Source organism: Schistocerca americana, chromosome 8 (genome assembly GCF_021461395.2).
Source record: "Schistocerca americana isolate TAMUIC-IGC-003095 chromosome 8, iqSchAmer2.1, whole genome shotgun sequence".
Classification (NCBI taxonomy): domain Eukaryota; kingdom Metazoa; phylum Arthropoda; class Insecta; order Orthoptera; family Acrididae; genus Schistocerca; species Schistocerca americana.
The window spans coordinates 277,484,671-277,504,708 of NC_060126.1; the positions used below are offsets into that span (position 1 = coordinate 277,484,671).

The 20,038-nt window shown below is 39.2% G+C and overlaps 1 protein-coding gene across 1 annotated transcript in view; it reads right to left on the reverse strand.

The window, feature by feature from the left end:
* LOC124545764 overlaps positions 1-20,038 on the reverse strand; it is a 114,897-nt gene that overhangs the window by 8,321 nt on the left and 86,538 nt on the right. The window contains exon 8 of the mRNA XM_047124709.1: positions 16,015-16,173. Within this exon, the coding sequence (XP_046980665.1) occupies positions 16,015-16,173 (159 nt within the window). The remainder of the gene's footprint in view (positions 1-16,014; positions 16,174-20,038) is intronic.

Here is a 20,038-nt window from a genome sequence, read left to right on the forward strand (position 1 = left end):
TTATGCGTTTGATACATTAAGTATGAAGATAAATAAACTAATAAGTGAGTAGTATTTTTTTTGTTTTTGCATTGTTGGCAGTAATTCACTTAGAACTCACGGTTTTCTGTTTTTCTTCTACAAGTCAAACCAAAAATCTCTTAGCAATTTCTCATAAATACAAACCAGGCTGTTATTGACTTAAAAAGAAGACTATATATTCAATTTAGACATCGTGAAATAAAAAATGTATTCTCCTTCATTCACTCTGTGCAGCTGAATTGCTTCTTTCCCACCCACCCTGGTATCTGAAACACACCCAATGTCTATGACCTTCCTGCATTTCCATAGTACCATACTTTTGTACCCTTCCAGAAATTCCTCATCTCCAACCTTTTGTTGTCTTCATTCCCTATGCAACATCAGATGGCAACAATTTGTAGACAGTGAAAGTGCAGCCATTCATAGGCCCAAAACTGTTTCCAACCTGACTGTCTTTAAGTCATCAGTCTACTGACTGCTTTGAGTAGTCTACCATGAATTCCTCTCATGCGCCAACTTTTTAATCTCAGAGTATCACTTTTAGTCTACATCCTCAATTATTTACTGGATATATTCCATTATCTGTTTCCTTTACAGTTTTTACCCTCTACAGGCTCCCTTGTATCACACAAGTTATGCTACAATGTTTTAACACATGCCCTATCATCCTGTCCCTCTTTGTCACTGTTATCCTTCGGTTGAGTTCCTCACCGATTCTGTGGAGAACCCCCTCATTCCTTACATCCTCAGGCCACCGAAGTTTCAACATTCTTCTGTAGCACCACGTCTCAAATGCTTCTATTCTGTTCTGCTCTGGTTTTCCACAGTCCGTGTTTCACATTGTAATGATACATCCTCCTCTAACATTATCTTTGTAGCCACTACGTAGCTCCATTCTATTAATGATAGACTCGTTTATATTCTTAATGTTAAACTTTATTGTGAAGCATTGAGCCAGACATTAACATAGAACATCTAAGACAAAAACAAACACAAAGCAAAGAGTAAATGATTATGTGCACACTAGAGTCTTTGCCACTGCCCCTGTACTGTGCACACGCCAAATATTCATCTGCGTGCTCCCACACAGCCCCCTCCCTGAAGAGCGGAGCTCCAGGAATGTGCGGAAACTTGTACCGGACCCTTCGCCCAGCTCTTGTGCGAATTTCCGGCTGTACTTCCTCCATCGTCGTATCCTCTCACGGCTTCATCTGGCTCGCTGTCCTACCATCCGCTGCACTCTGTAAGGACCCCTCGTCTTGCTGCAGGCCCGCCTTTTCTTCTTGTCTTACATCTTCTAGCAGTAAGTGAGCCGGCTTCACCTGGTCTACTGACACAGTAACACTCTTATCGTGAACTAGGATAGTCATGGCCTGGTCCGTACAGTGTAGTACTTTATATGGTGGCTGCAATGGAGTTCTGACTGCGTCGGTTTGCAATATTACATGCGAACATTTGCTCAATTCTCGATGTACGAATGACGGCCTAACACCATGCCGTGTCCCTGGTTGTGGCCTAAGCTCATCCAGTTGAGCCCTTAGTCTCATTAACAAGTCCATCTCACCTGTACTCTTCTAAAAAACTCTCCAGGTAGGCGCAAGGTTTCCCCGTATACTAACTCCGCTGTAGGTTTGAAAACAGTGCATAATCCTAGTAACACTAGTGGCAATGCTGCTGACCAATTCTCACCATGGCACATTAACGCGGCCTTAAGTGTTCGGTGCCACCGCTCTACCATGCCGTTGCTTTATAGATGATAACTTGTGGTACAGTGACAGCGGAACCCGCTCATGTTTGCAGCTCCAGGAACAAGGAGGATTCCAACTGATGTCCTTGATCCATCGTGACATGTACCAGACATCTGAACCGTGCTATCCACGTCGTCAAGAACGCCTGACTGACTGTCTCTGCTGATATGTCTGAAGTGGGAATTGCTTCTGGCCATCTCGTAAATCTGTCAATTGCCGTCAATAGGTACCGATAGCCTTCAGACATTGGCAACGTTCCAACAATATCCAGATGCACACGTTCGAAACTAGCAGTTGGCCCGTCAACTTTACCCACTGGCTTCTTCACATGGCGTCCCACTTCATATCGCTGACAATCCAGGCACATCTGCGCCCACTTCCGACAGTCTCTTTTAATTCCTGGCCACACGAAATGCTCCGTCATTAAATTTACACTTGCTCGAGGTCCCGGATGAGCCAAACCATGCAACCCTCTGAATACTTTCCGGTGCAAACTCTCCAGCACAAAAGGTCTAGGCCGTCCCTGTGAGGTATCGCACCATAACTGTATTGTCTCACCTTCCGGACACAGTTTTCTTAACTTCAACCCAGTGGGAGTGCTCTGCCAAAAAACTTGCAGTTGTGCATCATCTTTCTGCTCTCTCGCCACTGTAGCATAGTTCACTGAATACTTTATTGCCGCAACTCGTAAGAAGTAACCTGCCACCATATTCTCTGCCACGTTAATATGTTGTAAATCAGTAGTGAACAGGCTTATATATTCCAGTTGCCTGAATTGTTTAGGTGACAAAGTATCTGTATGCTTGCAGAATGCGAAAGTGAGCGGTTTGTGACCTGTAAACAATGTAAATGGTCTGGCTTCCACGTAAAGCTGGAAATACCTTATGGCTTCGTAAGCAGCCAGCAGCTCTCTATCATACGCACGCCAATTCTGCTGTGAGTTTCTTGGAGAAGACTAGCTAGCTTCACATCTTTCTGTGGGTGAGCTAGTAAAACTGCTTGCTTTAGACTTTCCTTGATCCGCTAGAACACCCACTGCATGCTTGATGTCTGCTGTAGCTTCTGATTTTTCCCAGTGTTCATGCCCGCCAAAGCCTCTGTGAGTGGTGCTTGAAAAGCCGCAGCTCCTGGCAGATGTCTGCAGTAAAAATTTAAAACACCTAGGAACCTCCACAACTGTTGCAAATCTAACGGGTGAGGCATCTGCTGTATAACCTCGACCTTCTCCTCCAAAGGACGGATGCCAGCTGCTGAGACTGTGAGACCCAGGTAAGTCGCCTGATCTTTATGCAAACTGCATTTGGTGTCATTCACCACTACACCATAAGTACGTAGCCTCTCGAAAACTGTCCAGAGGTGCTCTTCGCGGAGGGCTGCTGTCGCTGAGAACACCAGTATACGGTCTAAATAGGCGAAAGTGAAATCTAGCTGTCGCAGCACCTCATGCTGCATATCTGTGCAGTGTTTTTTAAACCAAATGGCATGTGTAAAAACTCAAGAAGACCGAAAGGGGGTAGTGACTGCTGTCTTCTGTATGTCACTGTCAGCCACCAGTATTTGATGGTATTCTTTTTTACAGTTGACTACACTGAAACATTCAGCTCCGGCCAATTTATTTGTAAAGTGGCGAATGTTGGGAACCAGATACCGATCAGGTATCGTACGGGCATTCAACAACCTATAATCACCACAAGGTCTCCAACTTCCATCTTTCTTCCACACTAAATGTGAAAGCGAGGCCCATGCACTATCAGATCTTCGTATCACTCCCATTTCCAACATCTCTTCGAACTCAGCTTTTGTGTCTGCAAATCTGTCTGGGGCCAACCTTCTCGGTCTGAGGGAGACCAGAGGCCCGAGCACGCTGTTTATGTGGTGAACTGTATGATGGGCCACCATGGCTATCGGCTGCGCTGACGGTTCTCTAAGTCGGCATACTTCTCACTCCAACCAAACTGTGTACCTTCTCTGTGATTATTCCTTCACGAACATGCACCACCTCTTTGCCCCTTCTAAGCTGCGATAACCGAATGTCCACCACAATACTGAATGCATATAGAAAATCTGCTCCTAATACGCACTCTGCCACATCTGCAATGACAAAAGTCCAATGACAAATAATACTAGGTCCTAAATTCACTTCCTTGACACAACTGCCATATGTCATTATGGGCTGTTTATTTGCAGCCTTGAGGCAAAACAATGTGCTGTCACTGAGGGAAGTACATTTCCCCTTTCGCCACATGCTGACATCAGACCCTGTGTCTATCAAATAATAACACAAAGCCGTCACATCCCGAACATAAAGTCGCCAAGATACCATTAATAAACAAACATCTGTACTTACAGTCTCCATGTTATTTACGTGGTGAGCGTGACTGCACGGTAGAATGCACTTTGAGGCTCGCTCCCTGAATCGTCGATGATACCAACATAACTGCTCCTTCCCAGCAGTCCTTATGTGTCGGCAGGACCTCCGAACCGGTAGCTCTCAACGCCTCCATCTGCTTCTGCAGCCTGTCTAGCTGTTCCTTGAGTTTTTGAAGTTGTGTACCAGTAACAGTGCACCACTGCTTATTAATCGCCACCACTTCGTATTCTTCTGTCGTCGCCTCCACCTTTGCTATACTGAGAGAATTTGTTGGTTCAACCGTCGCATGAACCCTGTTGGAGTAGTGCTTGTATATCGTATCCGTCATTCGCTGCCACAGCTGCTCTTACTGCAGGTGGAAGCTGTGCTGCCCAAACGGAATGAAGTGTGATGTTTCGAAAATTCATTTTCTGTCACGATTCCATGCAAATGCCTCCAATATTCGGAGGGAACTCTGTCACCTCTATATTCACCTCGCAACACCTGGCAGATTCTTTGATCTAGCGGTTTAGTAAGCCGGCTTATTAAAACGCCCTTCAATGCTGCATATTGTTGCATTTCCGGCGGCCATCTAATTATCTCTTCAACCAATACCGCTGCCCTGGCATCCAGACTGTTTGCCGCTATCATGAACTTTTCCCGGTCGTCAGTTGCCCGATTATGCACGAATGCCAGTTCTAACATGGAGAACCAAAGTTCTGGTTTATCAGCCAGGAGCGGCGGCGGGCGTACTTTCATGCGTTGTCCCAGCAAATCTTCCTCTTGTATATGTGTTCCGGTGGATTTTGTCCTGGTAATATCACTGTCCCATTCCGCTGAATTCATTCCATGGTGTTGGACGTCGTTCCATAATTTCCGAACCTGACCATGCAGCATACCTTGCTGGTGTACTGATCGTGCTGTAGAGCTTCTGCTATTTGGCGTATGTTGCAATGTACCTTCATTGTCCTTCTCCTCTGCCTCTTGCTGTACGTGTTCTTTTGACTTTGGGGTCACCACTTTGTAGCTCCTTTCTATTAATCATAGACTCGTTCATATTCTTAATGTTCAACTTTATTGTGAAGCAATGAGCCAGACATTAACACAGAACATCTAAGACAAAAACAAACAAAAAGCAAAGAGTCTTTGCCGCTGCCCCTGTACTGTGCACATGCAACTATTCGTCTGCGTGCTCCCACACTTTTTTTTTTTTTTTTTGAGAGAAACAACCGATACCATGTATACTCTAGAATCTTGTATAGGTTAAAATTATCTCAGCTGTTTCATTAAAAGAATTCATATGATTTTGTATACAATGTATTATATTTCAGGCTAAAAGGTATAAAAAGAAATTAATGTATAACATTGATAAGTACTAACAGTTAAAATTACCTCTCTTTTAAAAATATTTGAAATTACAAAATTTGTTGCATATTTAAAATTCATATTATTAATTGCACAATCAAACACTAATTATTAAATTTGTTTCTGGATTAATTTATGAAATAATGACATAATTTGGGAGAAAGTTTGTAAAATCATTTGCTTTGTAAACTCTTTGGAAAGTGTGAGTACTGCAAAATGTAAGTGGTGGTGGCAACAGGCAACTCTTCAATAGTTATTATGTCATCACAAACGTAAGGAATCGAAATTTTCAGATAATCAAGATAAGTAAAAAGTTCTTCTTTTGTAATCTTACTCCTCTCATAGTTTTCAAAAATTTATGCAAAAAATGAGAACTTTAATGGTGCTGTGTGGGAGGGTAAGATTACAACATACATACAAAGCTGTGCTCCAAACATACATTCTGAAAAATGTCTTCCTAAATTAAGGCCTATGTTTGATACACGTACATTTCTCTTGGCCAGGAATGCCCTTTTTGGCAGTGCTAGTCTGTTTTTATGTCTATCTTTCTCTGACCATCATGGGCTAATCTTCTGCTTAGGTAGCATTCCTTAACTTCATCTACTTCGTGATCACCAACACTGGTAAGTTTCTCACTCTTCTCATTTCTGCTACTTCTAATTACTTTTGTCTTTCTTCAATTTATTCTCAGTCCATATTCGGCACTCATTAGATTCTTCATTTCATTCAACAGCTCCTGTAATTCTTCTTCGCATTCACCGAGGTTAACCATGTCATCAGCAGATCTTATTATTGATATCCTTTCACCTTGAATATTAATGCCACTCTTGAACTTTTCTTTTATTTCCATCCTCACTTCTTTGATGTACAGATTGAACAGATTGTTAACTAAAGCACTTCATTCTTGGTCTTCCAGTCTTGTTGTTCACTCCTGGTTCCTGCACATATTGTATACTGGCGAACCTGGCATTGCTTCACAACTGCTCAGTAAGCACTGGAATTGGACACATGTTCTAATCTCCGCCTCTACCCTCCCTCTATCTGCCTCCTCCTGCACAGCTCTCACCATCCCCCCTTTCCCTTGTTTCTTTATCCATCTCCCCCTTCTCCCTTTCTATGTCCTTTTCCTCCCTCCTCTTCTCTGTTCATCTCCTCTTCAACCCTCTCTCTAACTTTCAGCCTTGAGTATTGTTATTAAAACCAAACAATACTTTGATTGGGAATTTTAGTTACTTAAAATGAGTGGGTAAATCAGCTGGGATCATTGATATACAGCTTATGAGAGAGACCTCTCCAGCAGCTGGATCTATGAGGATAGTAGCTTCTATGACGGTATTTTGCACAGTTTTAATGTGAACAGCTAAGATTACAAAGTTTCAGATGATTCGGATTCTGTAGTAGTATTCTAAACGTAAGGCATAAATGCAATTTTCTTGTTTTCTTTTAAAACCTATTGTGAGCAAGAAAACAAACCGTATATTGTTGTATATACAATTTTAGTTTAAAATTTTACACACACACACACACACACACACACACACACACAAAGAATATTTACAGAAAAAAATGATTTGTCTAATGCCCTGATAACACAGTTACTTTTTCGGTTCACAGCGCAGCGTTTTCTTTCTCACAGACAGTTTTAACATAAAACCTGTATATTTTTTATTAAAAAGATATGCAGTCTATGTTCATATGAATATTTATAGAGTATCATGTAAAAATTTGAAGTGAAGTTATCGAGGACTTTCTGAGATTTTTGTTAACAATTTTCCCCTTTTCATATTATACATATGTTCATATACTACATGTATTTTAAAATATGAAGCTTATGTCTGTCTGAACGTTTATCAGAGCATCACGTAAATATTCAGAGTTAATCACTCAAGAACTTTTCAAGATTTTTGCTAACAAAGTTTCCCTGCTATATGACATATATGTATTACATGTATTTGAAAAATCTGTAGCTTATGTCCATTCAATTGTTTATTACAGGGAAGCTAGAAAATTTGGAAAGGGAAATGCTATGGTTTAGTCTAGATATAGTGGGGGTCACTGAAATGAAAGGGAAAAAAAAGACAAGGTTGAAGTAAATCAGTCAAGAACTTTTTGAGATTTTTGGTAACAACATTAAACAACTAATTGTCTTTAGTACAGATTACCCATCTCTCCCTATTGTTTATCCCTATTTCTCCCAGAATTTCAAACATCTCGTACATCATTTTACATTAGTGAACATTTTTTACAGGTCGACTAATCCTCTCAACGTGTTTGGTTACTCTTCAGTCTTGCTTCCATTATCAGTCCCAACATCAGAAATGCCTCTCTGTTGCTTTTATCTTTCTTAAAGCCAAACTGATCTTCATCCAACAGATCCTCAATTTTCTTCTCCATTTTTCTGTATGTTATTCTTGTCAGCAACTGAGCTGCATGAGTTGTTAAGTTGACTGTGTGATAATTCCCACACTTGTCAGCTCTTACAGTCTTCGGAATTGCATGCATGGATGTCTGCTGGTATATCAGCAGTCTCATAACCCTACATCCAAATGTGAGTAGTTGTTTTGTTGCAAATTCCCCTAATGATTTTAGAAATCCCTTTGAAATGTTGTCTATCTCTTCTGCTTTATTTGATCTTAAATGTTCCAAAACTCTTTTAAATTCCGATTCTATTACTGGATGCCCTGTCTCCTCCCTATCAACTCTTATTTCTACTTCTGTCATATCAACAGACAAGGCCCCTCCCTCAGAGGCCTCCAATGTACTCTTTCCACCTATCCTCTCTCTCCTCTGCATATAACATTGCAATTTCTACTGCACTCTCTTAATGTTTCTGCCCTTGCTTTTAATTCATTTTGACTTTTCTTTATTCTGAGTCAGTCTTCTGGCAATCACTTCTTTTTTTTTATTCCTTCACTTTTTTCATGCAGCCAATTTGCCTTAGCTTCCCTGCACTCCCTATTTATTTTGTTTATAAGTGACTTGTACTTCTGTGTTCTTCAATTTCCCTGAACATTTTTGTACTTCTTTCCTTCCTCTATCAACTGAAGTATTCCTTCTGTTACTGATGGTTTTTCATAGTGATTTCTTTTTATCTGTTTTTCTTTCCAACTTCTGTGATTGTCCATTTTACAGATGTCCATTCCTCTTCAACTGAACTGCCTGCTGAACTATCATTAGTACAGTATCTATAGTCTCAGAGAACTTCAAGCACATCTCATCACTCCAAACTACTACTGTCACCCACATCTTTGTGCACTGATTCTTCCTGACTAGTCTCTTACACTTCATGCTACTCTTAATCAAAGTCAAATTATGCTCCATACCACCTCCTATGTACATCTTACAATCCAATATTTGATTTCGCAACCTCTGACTGACCACGATGTAATCCAATTGAAATTTTCCCATGTCCCCTGGCCTTCCCCCTCCCCTTGTGATTCCTGAAAATTTATTGCAGAACTCACTTCGTCTATCTCCTCTCTTATTGCTACTACTAAGCCCATATTCTCTTGCACACATTAGTTCTGCTACTTTCCTTACAACTGCATTCCAATCCCCCATGAATATTAGATTTTTACCTTCCGTTACGTACTGAATTACCTGTTCAATATCCTCATACACTCTCACTCTCACTCTCTCTCTCTCTCTCTCTCTCTCTCTCATCATCATCATCTTTTCCTAATGATGTCAGCATATATACCTGAACTATTGCTGTCAGTGTTGGTTTGTTGTAGATTCTAATGAGAACAACTCTATCACTGAACTGTTCATGGTAACTCACTCTCTGCTCCACATTCCTATTCATAACAAATCCTACTCCCATTATACTATTTTCTGCTGCTGTTGATATTATCCTATACTTGTCTGACCAAAAATCCTTGCCTTCTTTCCATTTCACCTCACTGACCCCCCACTATATCTAGATTGAGCCTTAGAACCTCCCTTTTCAGGTTTCCTAGCTTACCTACCAAATTCAAACTTCTGACATTCCATGCCCTGCCTCACAGAACGTAACTGTTTCATTGGTTATTTCACCTTTTTCTCATGGTCACCTCCCCCTTGGCAGTCCCCTCCCAGAAATCCAAATGGGGGGGGCTGATTCTGGATTTTTGTTCCAATGGAGAGATAATCATGACACTTTTTCAATTACCAGTCACATATCCCGTGCATATTAACTGTGCGAATTTAATGTAGTGGTTTCCGTTACCTTCTACATCCTCATGCCATAGGTAACTGCTGACTTTTCCACCTTTTAGGACATTTTGCCACTGCAAGGGCAAGATAGTGACCTGAACCTCTATCTGCTCCTCCACCCTCTTTGACTATGCCTTTGGCAGAATGAGGGTGGCTTCTTCCGCTGGAAGTCTTTGACCGCCATTGCTGGAGATTTGTATTCAAAATTTAAGCAAGGTTCATACCCAGGACCCATGACATTTTGATTACTTGTCAAAGATCATTGCTTACACCTTACTTGCAGATAAAGCCCCCACCACTGTTGTGATGAACTGCAGTGGTTTGTGAGTGGACAGTCTTTGTCAACACCTTCACTTACAAACACCAATAACTGGTCACATCCTTAGGCTCATCTCTGACATTTTCACATGAATCCAACCTGTTCCCCTCCATTCCTACCACCGCATGCACAAGCTCCCCAGAACAAACAGTCACAATAAATTCCACAATTTGCCTGTTTACTGTGTTGCCGTTAAACATAATCCTTAATCCTCGTCCCTTGTATCCCTACAAGTAACACACAACTGCCTTCATGTACACCTGGATAAGCATCCTCCACACTTGTTTTCTGAGTAATTCCATTTCAAATGAAGTTTAGTTTCATTATCTAAGTTAACTCTAAACTGCAGTCTTATCTGGTCACTGGTTACTTACAAACTGCATACAGTGGCGGTCAAAATAATAGAGCCACCTGGCAAAGGTTTGGAATAAAGTGCACATTTATTACTTGACATGTTTGAACTATGATGGAAACCATTACAACCGAGTCACATTGTACTATAGTCAGTTATATCGATAACACAACACAAAATAATCAGTAATAATCGATAATATTCAAAAGAATACCAGACCACAGGGTCAAAAAAATAGAGCCAATTGAAACAAATATATTGTACTTGATATCAGTCTTATGAAACGTACAGGAACAGTCTTTTTTGCATAGGACTGCATTAGTACTTCGTGGGGTAACCCTTATTTTTGAGGATTGCCCTGCACCTCTTACCCATAGAGTCTACTAAACGCCTGCATTCGTCACTACTGATCGCATACCAGGCTCTCTGGATTTCTTCCCACAGTTTTTCTGACGATGTAGCTTTTGAGCGGTCAATTCTCTTGTCTAAGATCTCCCATAAGTTCTCAATGGGTGATGCGTCAGGGGACTGAGGTGGCCACTCTAATACTTCGATATTGTGCTCTTGAACAAACTGCCTTATGATCCTTGCAGTATGCTTTGGATCGTTATCGTGCTGAAGTTTCCATTTCAGCGGCATTTCCTCTTCAGCATAAGGCAGCATCACATTTGCCAAGATGTCTTTGTACATTTCTGCGTTCATTATGCCGTTGATCAATGCCGTACCACGAAAAACATCCCCATACCATAACACTTCCGCCACCGTATTTCACAGTTTTTAAAGTGTACTTGGGATTAAATTCCTGGTTTGGTGGGCGGCGCACATAGACTTTTCAGTCTGAGGCAAACCTATTAAACTTGGATTCATCGGACCAAAGGATGTTCCTCCACCAAGTATTAGGTTTTTGTTCATTTCTCCGGGCAAAGGCTAACCTTTTCCGAACATTAGCTTGTGAAACATGTGGCTTCTTTCTTGCAATGCGCCCATTCAATTTTGCAGATCTCAGTCGTCTTTGAATCGTTGAGGTTGATGGTTGAACATCATGTTCGTCGCTAAACAAAATGGCTTTCAGTCGTGGTGTTGACAAAAATGGGTCTTTCTTCACTTCCCTAGTGATGAGTCTGTCTACGCGAGGAGTAGTTACACGAGGTCGCCCCCTGTTCTCCACCTGCGGCTTTGTTTGTTTTGACCGTCTCATGGCGTTCTGGACTCGTTTTCGCGAAACGTGCAAGACATTGGCTATTTTATTCATGGACATCCCACTTTTGAACATCCGGAACATTACTATACGCTCATCTTCACTGGTATGCTTTGCTCTGCCCATCTAGACGAATGTAAACAAAACCACACGTCAATTTACATACAAAACAACTGCATAAAAATCAATTTAAAGGCACATGTGTAAAGCGGCTCTATTATTTTGACCCATAAGATTCTTACCTTTATGCCTCTTTTCACACGTCTAGCTCAAACGCTTCCTTTCGGACGACTAAAGATAGCAGCAACGTCTTCCCTGATGTTGTCTACAAGGGACTGACAACACGGCACTCGTGGCGATTTCGCGAACTAATAGATATCCTAGTTCTTAATCTCGTCAATAGAGGTGGCTCTATTATTTCGACCGCCACTGTATATTGTATTTCTGGCAAGATTATAATATATTGTGTGTAACTGGAATGTATAATCAACAAACAGTTGTTCATTGTGATTTCCTGTCACTATTTTTGTGATGTGGCACAATTAGGTGAGGATTCAGTTGACAGCAGAATAATGGAGTATCGAAGAATTATATAATTACACCTACTGAAAGCAAAAAATCTTGCCAATTTCACACTAAGTCTTTGTATTCAAGCTATGTAAAAGGACTACAAAAGACAAAAATTTATAATACCTTTTAAGTTAGTTCCACGCAATCACAGTGCCAATAATATTTCAAGATACTATTACATTACTCCTGGTATGTATAGCTGAATACTTGTGGTCATGACCTGCCACAACAAAAATCATAAATCATAGAATCTTACTTATGTGATTAGAATAATACCCTGTATTAGTTCACTGCCAATAACAGTAATAATAAATCCATATGAAGTAAAACTTTATTTATACATTTTTCACTTATATGTTTTTCTCACTTATACTCTTCCCCCCCCCCCTCCCCCCCTGACGAATTATCACAGTGTGCACAAGTTATGATGCAGTGTTTCAGAGTTGGTTGCCGAGAAGTGGATTGGTAAGGCCAATATTAGACTATAATAAAATTTGATAGTGTAATAAGGAACTTTGTCGAAGTTAGGCATTGGTCAAATTTTCTTTGATCAACTCTAGCGCCTCGCATTAGAGTTCTTATCAAAGGAAGTGTTCACCTTATGTTTATTGCATGGAGAACTCAACCACTTGGAGCACTAGCATCGCTGCAGCTGTCTGACACACAATGTTTATCAATATGACTCCCAGATTTACGTGGTGCATCACAGATATAATGAAATTAATAGAAATATTTGAGGCAGATGAAGCACTGTGTAGCTTACGATATCCCGAGTACAAAAACAGAATAAAAAGTGAGAACTATAAAAAAATTGCTGATGCTATTAGCCGTGAAGTACGGCCAAGATATACCCCCGAGTATATAAAGGAGAAAATCTACAACTTCTATGGAAATAAAAATTCTTCATGACTGCAGTACATATTGAATTTATTTGCCTTCACGTATCTAGTGCATTATAAATAGCTTCAAACATTTCTGGTATTATTTTCGTCAATGTGCACTGCAACATTAGAGTGCTATACCAGTACTGCAAACTAGAGCAGCTAGAAATCGCAGTGTTATGTTAAGTCTGTCTTTTGTGGATGTAGCATTTCTCAGGAGTGTGTTCAGCTTCATAATATGAGGAGCCTCTTTCTTGAGCATATATTGAAATGTACTCTCATCCATTCCCAAGGGGATTTTCATGCAACTTTACATCCTCAGCTTGCAGCTTCTGTAGCAATTTTTTTTTTTTTTTTTTTAAATATCTTTTTCATCTCGCCATGAAGTCCACAGCTTCACCCAAGTATGTTTCCTTTTCTTCTGTTTCTCTTGTAAATGCAATGACAATGCAACTGCAGTGCAGTCAACTGCAGACTAGGTATAATTTTACTTACGGCATCGGTGGCTTAGTGTGTTGATGTTGGCAATGACCATTCATTGCTGGGGATTCATTTCACCACAAAGTAAATAATTGAAGCTGTTCTTGCTCTACGCTTGACGGATTCTTGTATGAACCCTTACCTGCTCAGTAAATTAGTTATAGTCATAGAATGAACATTTCATAACAAAACATTTGAATTATATGAAGATGGTGTTGCCAACATCAGCACACTACACTGCCGATGCAGTAAGTAAAATTGAACTGCAGAGAATAGTATTAAGTTGTTATAGGCCATTATGAAAGAACTTTGAGGAAATATTTGATGACAGTGAAATGCCCCCTTTTGCGCCACGTCAAAGATCATTGTGAAAGAAAATTTGATAGTATAATACTGGCCTAAGCTCCATCTGTTAACACAGCACCACGGTTGCCAACTACAAAATCACTTTGTTGCGAGCATCTGAATCCAACTAACACTTAATTTTTAATGTGACACGCTTGAGATTGTTTTACAGATACACAACAACAGTATAAACTGCAATTATAGAGTCATCACAAAAACCAGACGTTATACAGAGACTGTACAGTATTGGAAAGTACAGTATAACGCATGAAGCTTACTATTACGGTAATGGTGACAGCCTTAGGGAAGGCTGGTAGTAGGTATAGCACTCATTTGTTTTCCCAAAATTACAAGACTTCTGCTGAGCTATGGCACAACTGGACAAGAATTGTTGCATGTCACTCGGGAATCCCGAAACACATCACACCTCATACTGTATAGGCTATAGTACTGTATTTCTAATTATTTTGAGAACTGGTAACATGAGTGGAAGAAAAAAGAAAAGCATTACTATTGATGAAAAGCTAAAAATTTTGAGAGTTGTGAAGGAAAACAGTAATTGAAAGCGAGTGGACATTGCTAAGGAATTAGGAATTTCTGCATCTACTTTAAATTCTATAGCAACAAAGGCAAAGGAGATGCATGTGTGCATGTGTGTTCGGAATTTCTACTAGTAAGCAAACCTGCATTCAGGGCAGGAAACAGTGAGAGACTGGAAGGAAACCCGTTTGAAAGAACAGACATCCCAATATGCTCCTAAAAACATTTTCAACGCGGATGAGACAGGCTTGTTTTACAATATAATGCCTGACCCCACAATGGCATTCAAAGCCGAGAATTGCCACGGAGACAAACAATGTAAACAACGTGTAACAGTGCTGTTATGTGCTAATAGTGATGGGAGCGAGAAGCTCCCCCCACTTACGATTAGCAAATTTGTCAAGCCCCATTGTTTTAAGGACACTGTCATGTTTCCCACAAAATACACTAGTAACAAGATATTGTGGATTACGACAAAAGTTTTCGAAAGCTGACTTCGACATGATGTGAAAATGGGTGCAGCAGGCCAGAAGTATTATTGTTTGCAGACAGGTGTGCAGCACATCCTCCTCTTACTTCCTGTTTGAGAAATGTGACCACGGAATTCTTTCCAGCGAATTGCACGAGTAAGCCCCAGCCACTTGACCTTGGAGTAATACATAATTTCAAGTTGCATAATTGAAAAATGATTGTGCAGCATGCCATCAGGTGTGTAAACATTGAAAAAAAGGAAGAAATGAAAATAAACATTTCACAAGTAAGAGTTTTACTTGCCATTTATTTCATGTTGTGGTACCGGAGCCAAAGAACACTTTGAGAAATTATTAATGAATTTGCTTCTTCTGATAGGCGCTGTACTACACTGCAGCTTCATGGCACAGTTTCATACTATACCATTCGGAACTGTTTCCAAAAAACCGGATTTGAAAATGAAGTCCATGATCTTGGTGGAAATGATCATACTGAGTATATTTACTGAAATATGAAGAATGAAATCGACTTTAAGAGCAGGCACCATTTGAGGATTATGTGAATGTTGATGAAAACCTCATCACTACAGAACCCACAACTATCGCTGAGATAGTTCAATGTCATCACAGGACCTGGAAGAGGACGAAACTGATCATGAGGATCACACAGAAGAGCCTCAGCATTCCTCCATGATGTTTAACAATGCAGTAAATGCATTATAAATAATTAAACAATTTGTGATGCGCCACAGTGTTTCTGATAAAATAATGACAGAGTTATCCCATTTTGAGGGGACAGTGTAAGCTATTGCCACATCAAAGAAAAAACAAGCAAAAATTACGGACTTTTTTTTTTTTACAAAATGATGTTTTCTTCTGTGTAGAGGTTTACGTTTCTCATTATATCTTTGTTCAGTATGGTAGCTAGTAAGCCTATATAAAGTTATGTAGAATGTATCTTTTTATTTACTGGATTTTTCATTTATGTTATGAATTAATTTGATAGTATGCTGCTATATTTCATATATACATTTTTCACACTTATACATTTTTTTTCCTGTAGTCATTGAAAAACGTATAAACAAAGTTTTACTGTATAACAGTCACTCTCAGTGTCTGCTTTTATTCTTTAGTAAGTATGAAAATGCAGTTATTAATCTTCTGCCAGTAAATGCATTCACCTGTTTTGTTCATTTGGTGATTCTGGTGTCCTTGGTGCTGTAGGTGTTGTTATTAACGCACAATCAGTATTATTTTTATAGCTGATATAACCATTCTGTAATGGATGCAGGGTGACAGGATCGCTTCCATCTAGAACCTCATCATCAAAAAATCTGTACCTGCAACAAGGTATTTTTCAAGTTATTTCATTTCTGTTGCAATTAGCAAATGATGAAACATACTGTGTGAAACTTTCTTGACTTGTCCCATTAATTTTTTATAATTAAATACAATGAATATGTATGCCTATAGAGGGCTGTTGCAGGAGATCACATAATTTAAACATATTCTGTGCAGGAAAACTTATTTCATTTACAAATAATGGTTACACTCACATTACAAACTGACCCTGTTTCCTTATACTGGTAGAAAGACGAAAAGAAATAAATGTAACTGATAAATACGTAAGTGGAAGAAATTTGTATCAGTGCAAATTACTCACAAGTATTTTCTCCACAGATAAAACCAGTGCCATCAAATTACTATCTAAAACTTTGTGTAGATTTACCCTCTATAAGGATAATTGAATACAGAATCTCAATGACAACAGCTTCCACTTCCTTATTTTTATGTATGTGCCATCTCTTGGTATTGAAGACTGCAAAACTTATTCCAATGTTTGCATTCTATCATCCATAATTTTGTAGGAAATTTATATAAAAGATATGATGCATCATCATGGACAATTTGTTGTAAATTGTGTTGTAACTAGCTCTCAGTAAACCTATAATAAATCCGGATGTGGGATCTCACTTTTCTAAACAGTGTATCCTGATAAAATTATTGTCTTGTTCTACTAAACTGGCGACTTTGTTGCAACTTCTGGTTAATGACTCCCAACAAAAACGTAGCCAAGAGTGAAAAATTTGCTACCTACAACTGTCTGGGCCCTTGGGCAGATGGTTCAATCCCCCATCCGGCCATCCTGATTTAGGTTTTCCGTGATTTCCCTAAATCGTTCCAGGCAAATGCCAGGATGGTTCCTTTGAAAGGGCATGGCCGGCTTCCTTCCGCGTCCTTCCCTAATCCGATGAGACCGATGACCTTGCAGTTTGGTCTCTTCCCCCAAAACAACCCCAACAAACCTTGGGCAGACATTAAGTGAGTTGTGAGTTGTGCTTGGGTAGCTGAATCAACAGAGCACTTGCCATGAAAGGCAAAGTTCTCAAGTCTGGGTCTCAGTCTAACATACAGTTTTAATCTGCCAGGAAGTTTCATTAACTGTTATACCGATTTTCTTATGATTATTTGGTCTCAGTTACATAATCTTGTCTCAGATGCATGTTTAATAATTTATCTGGTCAATGTCAACATCTGTTGTGCAGCTGAAATTCGTGATCCTTCTTTATGTGATACATGTTCCGCTATCTATCCAAAATGACAAGTACACCAAACATTTTATTTTGCACAAGTATTTTCAGTAATCTGAAAATGCACTTTAATTGTGAACAGTGTAAGAGGAGAATATGCTCAAAATTTATGACAATTTTGATTCAATTTTCATAAACTTTCAATACACACAAATTTGGCTTAACACCAATAAAGTAAGATAAAATCAATGCATAATGAATCATAGACATTATTTCTATGAGTGGTGTAAGTGCAAGAAAACAACATTTTGATTGATTATTAAATAAAATTAGCTGGTTACATGCCACTGCCCAGTTATTTATTTGTCTTGATCTTATATTAGTTAGGAATAGCAATGAAACCTGTCTATACATTGCAAAACCAAATTTAGTTTATTTAGATCATTTAAAACATACAAATTCAGTATATAAATTATACACAAAATACTTTTGCAATTTCACTGCAGTATTAATATAATACAAAATTTGATTATCTAAACAGGATGTGTTCGGGACTAATGGACTTCTTTTCAGTGAATATATATGGTAACATGGGAAGTATGTGAATGATAATTTAATGGAGCCTTTGGTTTCAGCTTACATGTCACTATTTGTTCACACCAAACACATAAACACGGATTTTAGGGATGTGTTACCCTCACAGTAATTATCTAGTGGTACTAATGTGTGTACTTATTTCTCCATGTATTCCAGAGTTACAATCACAAGTACCTCCCCAACCCCTTTCCTACTCTCCGTTTCATCCCTAAGAGTGCTAGGGGTGTCGGACAGCAAGTTTTTTTAAGGTGGGTATACATGTGTGCACCAATTCTGGTTGAAACTGTTCCAAACGCTTTATATTTATAATTGACACGTAAGTCTTCCATACTACCACCCCCACCCCAAATAGGTTAGAGACTGGCAGCATAGTGTAATGGTTGAAAAGTCAGTTCCGTGCCTGTGGCCCTCTACTTGTTAGATGAATAGATGGGAACACATCAAAGCCATTGCAGTAATTGTTAAAAAAAAAACACATGCTGAACACAGTTTACCACATAATATGTTCCAAAATATCCTGAAAATGTGAAAAATTCAAGAAAATTTTGTATCATTTTATAATAAGCAATATTTCTCTAACAGAAATGTATTTTTATTTACAACTTCTATTGAACCAAAACATGATGTGAGCAAACAGATATTGAAGATTTTTTTTCTTTTTCCTAAGAAAGAATATGGTAGCAGCTGTATACTTTATACGTTCTCCAGCAACCGTTTGGGAAACAGTTTCAACAGGAAACAGTTTCAACTTTTGTGAGATTACTCCTGAAATCTTGGTTGAGTATGACTCTCTTTTCTGATATTTTCCAATTCCACTGTTACAAGCAGGAGCTACAGGGATTTTGTTGCAGAAGTCAGTTATGATGCACAATCTCCTGAAGAAAGATTTTGTACCAAATGTGGCAGAAGATGAGAACTCAAAGTCTGTACAAAATAAAAAATCTCTTTAAAGCAGACTACGTGTGTTCAGCCGACTTTTTCTCCCTTCCATCTTGTTCAGCTTCATCTGCTTGCTGCAGAGCTTTTACTGTATTTACCGTAATTATTATTGCCACAACATACCTAAGGACAGAGTCCCAGATTCATGAACTATGTACCAGAGATAGTTGTAAAATCTTATCACAGCAACATTATCAATTATCCAATCAATATTCTGATGGTTTTCTGTTGACTCATTAACAGGGCCTCATGATGAAGTGTGTACATAAATTTGAGCAAGAAAAATATACATTTTTCTTAAAGAGTTATTCCTCCCATAACTGAAAATGATCTTGAAATAGATCAATATCTTGAATGCCTTTGCCAAACAACAGGATAGGCTTACAACTAATGAAATGCAGAACAATAGCCTGTTGTTCTAGAAGCAGTTATTTAGCTCCAAAAGTTCTCTGTAACCATTTTTCTGTTATTTCAGTGCGGGAAAGTAGTGTTCAAGCAATCCAAGAACAATAAAGCAGACAACATCATATACTACAATGCTGCCAGTTAAGTAAATATAACTGTTGTGTTCTGCCAAGGTTTTTTCTGAATCTTTTGGAAAGCATCATGTCAGGACCAGAGCATCAAAAAAAGCTTCTCTAAAATAACTAAAATGTGGTGACAGTAAGGAAAGTACAAGAGATCATGACCAAACAATTTTTTCTTTACAATGGTACTATTTAGTCAACCTGAATTGCTTGCTGATTTATCTCAATACAGTGCCTAAAGCAGGGCTTTCACCCTGGAATTGGAAACAAGTAGCCACAAAAGCTTCAAAATTTTGTGGATTATAACCCAATTTTCGACTGTTCAGTAAGCTCTTCTCCCGAAGATATTATTACTGCATCTATCAATCTTTTCAACACCTCCGTATGGTGGGAGCAGATTTCCATCAAACTGCAATACTAACTCTTTACAGTCACTGAGGTTGAATTATCTGTTTTTGCTGGAACAAGCAGATGAATGGTAAAACGCTCCTCCATTTCTTCATAAGTCCTGTTGCTCCTGGCAGTTTACAAAGCTGTGGACTTCAATGATCTGTCTTCCTTGTGTTTTTTATCTGCACCAACAAGGTCACCACTCAATCTTTTTGATGTGT